This window comes from Molothrus ater, chromosome 1, assembly GCF_012460135.2.
Source record: "Molothrus ater isolate BHLD 08-10-18 breed brown headed cowbird chromosome 1, BPBGC_Mater_1.1, whole genome shotgun sequence".
NCBI classification, from domain to species: domain Eukaryota; kingdom Metazoa; phylum Chordata; class Aves; order Passeriformes; family Icteridae; genus Molothrus; species Molothrus ater.
Genome location: NC_050478.2, coordinates 48,594,865 through 48,607,343, shown reverse-complemented (window position 1 = coordinate 48,607,343; position 12,479 = coordinate 48,594,865). Strand labels below are relative to the sequence as shown.

General features: G+C 43.4%; 1 protein-coding gene across 1 annotated transcript in view; it reads right to left on the bottom strand.

Moving 5' to 3' along the window:
- The window catches only part of DCLK3 (doublecortin like kinase 3), a 30,317-nt gene extending 18,433 nt beyond the window's left edge, over positions 1-11,884 (bottom strand). Inside the window, exon 1 of the mRNA XM_036406648.1 lies at positions 11,729-11,884. Within this exon, the coding sequence (XP_036262541.1) occupies positions 11,729-11,789 (61 nt within the window). The 5' untranslated portion in view covers positions 11,790-11,884. The remainder of the gene's footprint in view (positions 1-11,728) is intronic.
- Positions 11,885-12,479: the final 595 nt, after the last annotated feature.

Genomic DNA, 12,479 nt, shown 5'->3' with positions numbered 1-12,479 from the left:
CTCTTGGTGTTAGGCTCATGCCTACTACACTTTGGGTTTCAAGTGCGAGAAGCCATTTTGGGTATTCCAGGCTACATATTTTTATTTGTCCTTTCCATCAAGGCATAATAGAGTGAAGAAGAAATACACCTCCTTTCCTAGAACAACAAACAAAAGGGAAAACTGCAGAAATGCTGCAGCAGAGCATTCACTTGCTCTGCCTCAAAAAATACCCAATAGGCCGAGGCTTGAGTGTGGAAAGCACAGGAGGAGACACAGCTATAGAATCCACTCTGCTGTTGACTCTGCTTGATGCAGGATGATGGACACTTCTTGGTTTTAATACTCTCACCAGCTAAGCACTGTGTGCCCCCCAGCATGTCCCTTAACTCTTGGCTTCATTTTCTTCCCCTGCCAAATGAGATAGATGCTTCTTCTCCAAACAAATATTACAAAGAAGCCCAGCTGCCAGCATGCTGATTGAAGACGTAAGCATTATATAAGAGCTACGTGTGACTAATGCTTGGTGGTTGTACAGGTTATTTCTGTCTTCATTCTGCTTTTTAAGGATGATCTCTTGTTATCAAAAGATGACTACGTACGTGTTAGTGATTTCTCAACATTCACGTATTTACATTCCACCCAGAATAAAGCTTGCTGTGAATGGAGGGAAAAAAAAATCAGCTGTAATAACAGTTCTCTGAAATCTAAATCAACTCCACAACATGTTAGTTACCAGGAACTGAGGAAGCTCTGAATTTAATCAACATTTCCAGGTTCTTGCGTACCAACTGCCATCAAAGCTTTATCTTGCTTATGGGAACTGTGAGTGACATTTTTACTGCTCATAATCTTGGCACAACATAAAAACAGTGGTGCACAAATAATGACTTTTCCCACAGATTATGTTGCTCCCGGTTATGCTGCTATTATCATATCTTTCTATAAACCATTGATTTTAAGTGCTTGGTTGTACTGTTGATTGTTTCAATTACCCAGGCATCAATTATGTTTCTGTTCTTCACTAAATTGGCTAAGCCTTAAGGAGAAGACAAGCTTATTTTTTAATTCTGTAACTAATGGAATAAGAGCAGTTTTATGTCATTATTAAGAACAATACAGGAATGCTTTGTTCTTTCTAAACTAACTTGATTCCTAGCCAAAAACACTTTTACAAAAGCCACAAGTTGATATATAACAATGTTCATTATAAGAGTAGAATTGCATATTCTTCTATGATGAGAAAGGAAGAAAGGAAATAACTGCTTTCATTGCATGAAAGAATCTTCTAATATTTTCCAAGAAAAGGGGAAGGGTCAAATTTTGTCAAAGTGGTGGTCACAATGACTATATATTACATACAATTAAAAATTCACTTCAGTTGCCTGTTACAACTATTTCAGTCATAATTTCTGTTATTTTCCAGTTATGCTATATTTAACTGATACACAAGAAGCAAGCCTCAATCTGTCAGGAAAGTGCATATGCTTAAAGTGGTAACAAGCATTTCTAGAAAGCCTTCAAAGGTCACACACATACCCAAATCCTATAGCTACAATTTATATTGCTTCAAAATCTTGTTTCCATATTTATATACAAGTGGGAGAAGGAGGAAGAGGGAGGTGGTATGAAAAACACACTTCAATGAGTTCAAGCACTGGCAAATTATACCTCTGTGAATAAAATGTGCTTTTTCTTTTGCTGTCCTCCTGAGAGCTAATGATTATTAAATATAAATATTCCTTAGAAATGTTAAGATGGATCGATGAGCGTGTCTGGTTTTGTCTGTATACACATCTATTCATATATTCTAGTGTATTATGGATTATCAGTGGCGCAGCATGGCCAAGGAAGATGCTGAGGCTGCTGCTGTGGACAGGCAGGGGCAAGGCAGCACAGCTGGTCACCCTGCACACCACCTAAACTGTGCACATGGGCACAGGAAAACAAAAACTAGAACCCATGGAGCAATACAGAGCTCCACATGATGAAGACATGATGGTCTTGTAGGGCAAACACTGACACCAACTCTCTAGAGAAGCATGGAGGATGGAACAAACTGGCATTTGGGGGCTCAAACATGTAGCAGAAACAAGAAATTTAGCACCTATGACCAAAGCACAGATGCTCCCTACTGTGAAAATGTGCCCCCCTGCAGGGAGCACAGCTTCTGTGACTCATTTTTAAAATTTACAAATCACTTGTGATCATCACAGTCCATCCCACTGTGGGGGTGGGGAGGGTGGGAAAACACCAGGAGAAATCACAAAAATTCCTCTAGAAGACATTTCCTTGGAGTGTTTTGGATCATATTCTGGACATGGAGTAAAATTAAATGAATTCTGAAGACTTATGCTCCAAAGAAGTAGGGTATACAGAGTAGTGTATAGATCAACATCTGTATCTTAAGGAATTGCCTGGCTACACCAGCTAAAACAGCAGAGTAACAGGGTTTGCCAGAGGTCACCCACTGCAACTAAAAATGTATTGCTGCCATTTGTCTTTCAAAACTTATCCCTTCCCTTGGCCAGTGCATAAGCTTTTGTTCATTAATTAAAATATTGCCACTCAGCTTGCATTCTTCTTGGCTCTCCTGCTGGAGAACACAGTTTCAGTAATTAACAGAATGGTTCACCATTCTGCTATTAAGTCACAGGTTGAAGGGGAATTAAATTTTTACAGGGAGTTTTACAATACAAAACAGAAGGCAGCAGTGAAAGAGGATCTAGGCACGGCATTGCTGTGAATAAGATGGGGTAATTTGAGCCTTCCAATTTTTTTAGAAGGCTTCCACTTACAAAAGCAATTATAAAAATGCCCCAAAGCATTAGCAGCAACTAAACTTGCACATGACAGAAACCACGTATCTGGGAGTTGTTTTGATATACTGGTCCAAATATAGGATAAACAAAACACTGTTTAAGTGGGTAGAGAAAGGTAAGCAGTATAAATGCCTGTTTTTTCCTTAAGAAAATTCCTGCTGAGGAAAACAAAGACCATGGGGGGAAAAAAAAAGAAAATGATCTTACTTGGTACAGAAAACATTTGATTCATTTCACAGTACTAACAAGTATCTTCAAGTACTTGAGTATGAAGAATGCCTCTGGTACTGAACTCGGAGCAGCAGAGTACGCACCTCACACAGGTTAGCAGTGTGCATCAGCAGTCAGCTCCAGGATGCAATCCAAGTCCTCTAGAAATGTGCCATCTTGATCTCCTCTCCTTGCTGTAAATTATTTAAAGTTGCAACTTCTAGGGCTAGTGCACACTATTAGTGCCCAAGACTGAAGCAATAACATGGCAAGTCTAAGTTCACTAGATCAGATGCACAGAAACAAAACATGATCGCAGGCATCCTTTTACAGCAAGTAAATTTTACATTATCTACAGCCCCACTGCTGGAAACACTACTGGTAAACTTTTCTCTGAAGACTCATACCCTCTCTTTCCTTCTCTGCCATGTTTTACATCATTTTAGGGCAGAGATTTTGTTTGAGTCAGGACTGGTGGTTATTTCAGCAACAACACTTCAGGCAGACACACTGCATCAGTTCTGACCACATAAAACCCTGAGTAGAAAAAGAAAGTCAAATTTCACAAGGGCTGGATGAAGATAGTGTCAAATGTCTTGTTACTGTTGCTGTTAGTTGGACAGTCGCTGTTAGTTCCAGCCTGAGCAAGCTCCAAATGCTCCCTCAGCTCAGAGGTATGGAATTGAAAATGGAAAAGGAAACCTAGTGAAGAACTGGACAGTGAGGATAAGAGCAAAGAGAAATTGTGACTGCAGAGAAGGAAGCCAATAGTGCTATAGTCAGGTACTGTCTGACACACAGCAGTACCTACAAACTTTTATACCTGCTGATAGCAATTCCCCTGGCCTTTACTGACACAGTTGAAGCAGATAGAGACTGTAATAGGGAAGCAGTAAAACATAAGAATAAGAGTGGATCAAGAAGTCAGGTAGAATGCCAAACTTAGACAAAGAGATGGGATTGGAAGTCAGCAACAGAACTATCCTCAAATGGTCTGCTCCTTTGCAGTTCTCAATAAAGAACATCTACCTGCTTTTGCTGTCACTTGCCATGTTAGCTTACGTTGATTTATATTTTTTTAAATAACAGGAAGAACTACATACACAGAAAGAGGGGGATACATTAAGAGAACATTAGCAAGGTCCTCAGTGAGACAGGAGAAAATTAAGGGTTATCACTCACATCCTGCATTGCATCAAAAGCAGCATGGCCAGCAAGTGAAGGGAGGTAGTTTTCCCCTGCTTTTCCATTCTCATGACACCTGGAGTGCTGCACCCAGCTCTGGGGCCCTTGACACATAAAGGATGGGGCCATGCTGGAGCAACTCCAGTGGAGGGCATGATGGTGATCAAAGGGCTGGAGCACCCATCCTATGAACACAGGGCTGGGGATGTTCAGCCTGGAAAAGGCAGCAGCTCTGGGAATACCTTAGAATGGCCTTTTAGTACCTAAAGGGACCTAGGAGAGAGCTGTAGATAGATTTTTACAAGGGAATGGAGTGATAGGATGAGGGGGAGTGGCCTTAAAATGAAAAGAAGAGACTTAGATTAGATATGAGGAAGAAATTTTTACCGTGAGGGTGGTGAGAGAAGCCTTGGATGCCCCATCACTGGCAGTGTTCAAGATGGTGTTCTGAGCAAGCTGGGGGCAGTATAAGGCTCCCCTGCCTGTAGCAGAGGGCTTAGAACTCAGATGATCTTTGGGGTGACTTACAACCCAAATAATTTCTTTTGTGAATTCACTTCCTCCTTGCATACAAAACAGTTTAGATATATACACAGTTTTTCTTGTGTCCACTCCAGGGTACACTGGACCCTCTTTTTCAGGTAAACTGGATTAAGGACTGTGTTGTAGAGAAAAATATGTAACTAGAAGAGCTGAAAAGTGTGTGAAAAAATTTTCTCTACTTAAGGCACTGTGGCCCTGAAGAACTGGATTCTGTCTCAACCAATTCCATTGAGTTTCAAAGCAATTGACTTAATCTATACTTTCCAGAGAGGATCAGAGTCTGGTAGCCAAAACAAGATTCTGAGACCTGGTCCACAAACCTGCTCAGTGCTCACAGCTGCAAGGGCAAATACTGGAAGAGTACTTCAGACCACAAGATAATATAACACAACACAAAGATAACGTTAAATTATCCCAAAATTCAGGACCTGGACATCTCAAGTTGCTTTCTTGCCCAGATTAAAGTACTTTTGACTTTATTTTCTGCACCCTGACTGCCACTGAATCCAGCACAAGCCTTCCCCTTGGAGGTATCACAGATAGGCTAATTCATATTTGTTACTGTAGAAACAACCGTGACAAAAAAGCCCAGAAGCAAATAAGCCTGTATTAACAGCAGGGCTCAAAAACCACACAGCAGGAGGCATGAAGAGCCAGGGTAAACAGTAGAGTAAGAGGCTCATTAGGAAAGCTTTGTCCATCACATACACTGATGGAGACAGAGTCCCTGGGGATAAAAAAAGCAGCACCTGATAATGCAATAATGCATATATCTTAATGCATAGGAACATGGGTTGGGGGAACAGCAGTTCTAATCAATAGTCATAAAAGCTTGAGTTTGTAACCTGAATAATATTAGATTTTAACTACCTGGCCTCATAGAAATAGATTTTTTAATACATTGAAGAAATACATCAAATAAGCCTTACATGCTCAGAATACATTTGATGGTAAGGCAGTTATAAACTATACTAGGCAATAAAATATTATTGTAAAGCATATGGTATTATAACCATGGTTTACAAAACAAAATAAAAGATGCACACTCTTTTTAGAGACCAAAGTGTATTTTATTCAATTACGTTAACTGAATTTGAAAACAAAAACAAAACAAACCACAAAAACAAAAAACCCAAACTCATCATGGTATTTGCATTAATTCTTATCCGCATTAGCTACTGCAACAGAAGAAAAACAAAATCGTGTTCAATATGATTTATCAGCTGGATTATTTCAAAAACAATTTTAATACTATAAAAATGAAAAAAAAAAAGGGGGGGGGGCAGAGGAATCAGTTTAATTTCTGTAACATCCCTTCTGCTACCCTAATGGGCATTTCCAGTCATACTCATGCCAGCACTTCCATGTCTGATATGCACCAGTGTAGGGGAGATCCATCACTGACCCAGTCTAACTCAATCTGTAGAAAATGAAAATCACTCAGCAGTTCAGAGAGTGTTCTAAGTTCACTGAAGAAAAACTAATTCGGGCTCACATACAAAAAGAAAAAAAAAATCAGAATAATATCTCTATCTCATAAATATACAGTCTTAGCCCTAAAAGATCATATAAAATTAGTATGATGGGATTCCAAGTTCTTTATCTTTCACAATTTCACATCAAGCATGCTTAAATTCGCATGCAATATTATTTTTCCTTTAACTGTCAGCCCTGCAAACTCAGCTATGTGTCAAGTTGGGTTCCTTCTGTCCCACACGTCACCAACAGAACTAAAGTTTCTCCCGGCCAAATGTGTCTGCTCCCATTAGGTGAGTTTCCAAAGTGTCAGCTGCAAGGAAAGAAAATGTTCTTAGTGGCTACACCTGGACTGCAGGACTATGGGAGACATGCACCTCTGGACCTACTCTCTGGCCTCATGAGGGCAAACAAGAAGACTTCAAAACTTTGCATTGTACACCTTATCTTCAGTACATCTGCTTTTAATTTTACGAACAAACATACATTGTGTTACGCAAACTGCAAACCAGAGATTCCCAAAACTTTCAGCCCATAAGTGTCCATTCTCATTCTTCCCCAGTCTCTCATGCTAGAAAGAAATGAGTCTCCTCTCTTCCTCCAGGCCCTTTATCTCACTCCCTTTTCTGGACACAGATTTCAGAGTTGATGGCAGACCCTAGAGGACAAAGAGCACCACCAGAGCAGCTAAAATCAGGCAGACATTGAAGGACTGTCTAGAATGACAGTCTGATGGAAAAACTTTGCAGCTGGCTGGACTTCAGCAGAGGAGGGAGCCTGAGGGATGCCCACATTGGAAAACCCTCCCTTGTGGCTAAGGAAGCTCTGGACTTTTCCATTCTGAGGATGGAGGATGGATGGTGCCTCTGTGACACCCTCAGCCCCAGTGTGAGTGTCATCCCACAGCAAAATACTTGTGGGAGGCTCAGCATGCCACAACATGTGACCATATTTACTGTATGAGAATCACGATGGATAAGTGACATTTAGCAACCACCTTTCCTTATTTCTCCTCAAAGATAAACTTAGAGTTTGCTTTGCCTTATTCCCCCCACCCCCTTCTCCTTCACTAAATGTTCAGAGCCCCTTTGGAGTCTGTGCTGGTGCTCTCCTGTCCAGCTCCTCCAAGAAGGGAGCAGCAGGGACTGGACTGCTGCAGGGCAGCCTGGGTTGCTCTCTGTGTTACACTCTCCCTTCCAACCATGCAACAGTGCTTGGGCAAAAATTATCTTCCCAGGTGCTTATCTTCTTCCCCTGCAGGCCCACAACCACCCCACTGTACCACTGCAGGCTTTCTAAATCAAGCCATTTGTAATTAAAAAATAAAATATTTACAGCAAACACAGATGGTTACTGCCATGTGCTAGTGTTAAACTGAGCTGAATCACACCCAGAGCGGCAGATGAAGGTAAAGATTTCATGGAGACTGGTAATGACTCACAAGTGCCATCATATTTACTTTTTTTTGGAGCAGAACCCCACTTTCATTATCTTCTTTCTGACATTTTAAGGGTAGCAAATTAAGAAGCGAGCAAAAAGAGAAGTCTTGTAGAGAAGTATACAGATGCATAATCTGTAAAGAACTATGTGAAATGTAAGACTGCACGTGAAATGAATCAGTGCCTTTGGAGGTGTGAGGCTTGGTTTAAGCTGCATAAAACCAAAAAAAGAATATTATGAAACTGCTCATTTATTTAATTTCTTTCAAAGATGACAGGCTGTGTATTTTATTGGGAACAGGCATGGCTGCTTCCTGCAGTTTTCCTGCTTTAGGGTCTGCCCCAGTAACCAGGGAAGTCACTTCTGCAGTCCAGGACTTTCCATCAAGGATCTTTCAGGAGAGAGATAGAACTGACAGAGGGAAACAAAAACATCTTACACAACTGTGGCATTTGCCAGAATCCATCTGGCAAAGCCCTCCATGTGCTTCTCAGGGCTCACTGTACAGGGAGCTCTTGACTGTTGATGCTCTTGACTCCTGAAGTACCATATATTTCAAATTAATTATTCATGTTTCATTACAACGTAAGCTTTCAACTGCTTTTTAGTCCTGTTAGCCAACAATGCCTCAGTCAAAGGAGCAGGATTCTGTTTCTTCTTGTGGGAGACATTATTTGCATTGCTTCCTAAATCTCAACTTGATGACTAATCGGTTGCAACTGAGCAAACCCAGTGAAAATAAAAGAGCCTGCAGAGGTGTCACTGAGAGTTTAATTAAGCTTCCAGATCCTTTACTACCAATAACCTTGTTGCATAACTGAAGGAAAGACCCGCCAGAGCCTGATTCTCCATCTGGTTTGCAAAAGGGGAAATCACACAGAAGTTTTCTTTGTAAATATAGCACATTTAAGAGATGTTAACTCACATACAAAAGCAGAATTCCCAACCCCATTATTACAGAACCACTTTTCCAGAAGAGATTCATATATTGAAGTCAACATTGCAAAACAAATTGTTTCATAGACATATAAAGGAAGATGGGTTTCTCAGGGAAAACTGTAAGCCAGCACTAATTAGACTCAAAAGCACGATGACAAGCAGATCATGATTTTCACATCACCAGACATTTCCCAGCATTTTCATTAACTACATTATTTGGAGTGATGAGGAAACTAAAACCTGGAGAATACGTGCAGGCTAGCACTATTGATGGAGTGGGAGATGGTGTTTGCAGAATGTCTGCTGAGAGCTTCCTCCACGAACATGTGGCATAATTGTTTTGCATTCTTACAATAATTAGACAGTGTAAACAATGTTAGCAACAGAGGGAAGATGGTAAACATGCCCAACTTTCATTTGCAGTGAAAGTCAACTACTGCTAGGTAAGATGGACAATGTGCAAGCATTACCAAAACTCCAAATTTACATCAGAATCAATCAAGGCAGTAACTCCCACTCTTTCCTCATTGTTTCCAGAATCTAGTGAACACTCCAAAAGGACAGAGCCCATATCCTGAAATTGAGAAAAACATGGAAAACAGTATACTGTTATGAAGAGAAATGTCATATTCACCTCTTCAACTACCATATTTTCAACTCTGATCCAAGTTGCATTGGAGCTAATTAAAAGTTTCACATTAGCTTCAGTGAGATCTGAGGCAGCTAAGATCACCATACTATTCTGATTCTAATTATATTTACAAGAAAGATTCTAATTTTATTTACAAGAAAATCTATGTAACACTAATTTCAAATGTTGTTAAATGTCAAGGAATCATCAGTTTAAAGGAAACGTGAAAATCAGTGACAGAAACCAACTCAATTCACCCTAGAGCTGTTGGAAGAGAAGGAAAGACCATGAACCTCCCTTATTTTTACAAAACTATAGATGTTTCTGCAGAAAACAAACCAAGCTAGGTAATCCTAGAAATGGGGAAATGAATCCCACACAACTTCCCTTAGTCACCACACGCTGTAAGTCCAGCTGGTGCCAAAATCGTGACGCTTTGCGGAACATGACCAGAAAAAGCAGCAGTGAAAACAGATACAAAGCTTGTAGTGACACTACCAGATAAAGATACATTCAAAAGTCAGCCTAGCATGCCCAAGGGAATTAACTTGAGTATTAAAAAAACCCAATCTAGACAAGGTAATTTAAGCGCCGCTCAAATTCAGGGGTTTGAACAGCTGCCACTAACTTGAATTAAACCAACTTATCTTATCTTCGCTGACAGTTTAAGTCCAATTAGCCAATTCAGGATAATAAGTCACAGATGGAGATTTATCAGAAGCTAACTCTCAGCTGATGTGCCTGAACATCCTACAAAAATTTTCATGGAAAAGGTCATGCTATTTCAGAAGATCCACACCCATTATGCTACAAGAAAGGGACTAACTCAGCAGGATCACTTTTATCTGGAGAGCTGAAGGGTGGCTTCCTGAGATATAAAATTCAGTTACCTCTTGAGAAGAGCATGAGTTGCTATAATAACTGCACTTCTACTACATAAAGCAGCTGTAATATATTTTGTAAGCTTCATTTCACTTGCTGACTGTTTTGGGAGTCTGCTGAGTTCTCAACATTTCAAAGTGTCAAAACTGCATTCAGATTATAGAAAAAAAACACAAGAAGCATCAGGAGAAAAAAAGAGGGGCTAGAAGAAAAGGAAACAAGGAGGTGGGAAGACAAACTTGCATATATGCATGTTTTCATTTCTCTATAAATTTAATATCAAAAGCATGCATAACAAATTATCAGGTTCAAGGATAAACTCAGTTTATACCCTCACACAGGATAGGTTTCAATCTTAATGCTCAGATGAAGGGGCTAGAAACTTTTTACACTATTGCAAGTCATTGGGATTTTTTGTTGATTTTGGGTTTGTCCTTTTTTTAAAAAAGGAAACCTTTTAGTACTCAGTGCAGCAAAAGTTTCAGTTTATGGGGTTGCTCTCAAATACTGTGTCTCACAACCTGAAAATTGCTCCATTAGCTCAAACCAGTGGCCCGTCCAGTCCTGCTGACATTGCATACTGAATGTACCCTGAGGAAGGCAGAAAATAATGCTGCAAAGGGAAAAGTTATGGAGTAGTTCTCCTATAAATACCTACTCAGTTATTAAACAGAAGCAAACACAACTGATATAGCTACAGAAGGCAGGGGATGCAAGGGCACAGCCAGCATTCTTCCCGAGAGAGGTCTGGCTACCACACGTCACAGCATCTCCATCTGACACAACAGCCCTCCCCACTCTGAGCCCCTGCCTGTAGCCCATGTACCTCCAGCCGTGGTGATTTCCCAGCTGCGGGAAGTTTCATCAGCCTCAAGCGTGTTTTAACACACACGTGTGCAATGGTTTTAAACCCTTACACTGCATTCTATTCACTTTTCTTTGCAGAGCATCAGTGTGCTCTGAGCAGCCCACAAGCATTCGCTCCCAGTGAAGTACTCTCATGCCGACTATCAAGAGTGCAAGTTACTTCAGATCCTCAATTTTCACGGGGGCACAGATGACACCGTGCCTGTCTTTCCGAGCGGCGAACGCTGAGTTCGCATTCAGCCTCCAAAGCTTGCCCCGGTACCGGCGGGCTGCTGCGGCAGCTTCCCAAAGCAACCCGCTTCCTTCCCAGCCAGTCCACTTCGCTAGTCTCCCCTACAATACAAAGCTGTGGGTGCGAAAGGGCTCCTCTCTAATCCAAAATACAGGCAATTAAAAGAGCACGGTGAAATAACCACCCCAACTCCGGACCTTCGGGGACCTCTCTCCCCTCCCAAAGCCCTCGGGCCGAGAGGCATCGTACCGTCCTTCTTCCGTCAGTCTCCAGCCCTATTTTCCAGCCCAAACGCCCCCGAAAGCTTCCCCCGCTCCCCACAGGGACCTGGGCAGGAACTTTCGCTTCCGCCGCCCGCGTTCCCCTCAGCCGGGGCGCCGCGCCGCCAGCTCGCCCCCTCCTCCCGAAACCTGTCCGAGCAGGGTCCTGCTGGGGCGGCGCGGGGGCTGCCCGCTGGGAAGGGGCCGAGGGAAGGGGATGGGGCTGAGAGAAGGGGAAGGGGCCGAGGGAAGGGGCACTCACCCTGGCAGTGGCAGCAGGCGCCCGCCGCGGGGTGGAGCGGGGGCGGCGCGGCGGCCGGCATGGCGCGGGGGCTCGGCTCGGCTCCGGGCAGGGGCTGCCCGCACAGCACCGCACGCTCCGTCCGCGCCGCCTTCCGCCTGCGAGGGCAGTCAGGGAGCTGGAGAGAGGGAAGGAGGGGACCCGACGGAGAGGCGGCGCCGCACACCGGCGGTCACACCCCCGTAGCCCTTCCCGGGCTGCCCCGCCGGCGGCACCGCCCCGCCGCCTCAGCGCCCGCCCGCCCCCGCACCGCTGCTCGCCCGCCTCCCGCCTTTCCCCGGCGCCCGGCTCGGCCCCAGCCGCCGGGGTGTCCTCGTTTGCCCCCCAGCCGGGTGCCCGCCGGCCGGGCGCGGGTGTTTGTTGCGTGCCCGGGGGCTCCATGCGTTCCCGCGGGCGTCCCCAGGTGGCGGGATGCGGGGCATTGCTCCCAGCCCGCTCATGAGCGAAAACGCTTTTATTGTCGCCCGGTAGATGCCAAGTAGACTTGGTAAATCATTCACAGAATCACAGAATATGCTGAGTTGGATGAGGTCCTTCCTCAAGTATCATCGAGTCCAACTCTTGGCCCTGCACATCACCATCCCCAAGAGTCACACCATGCGCCCGAGAGCATTGTCCAAATGCTCTGGAGCTCTGTCAGGCTGGTGCTGTGACCACTTCCCTGGGGAGCCTGTTCAGTGCCCAAGTACCCTCTGAGGCAAGAACCTTTTCC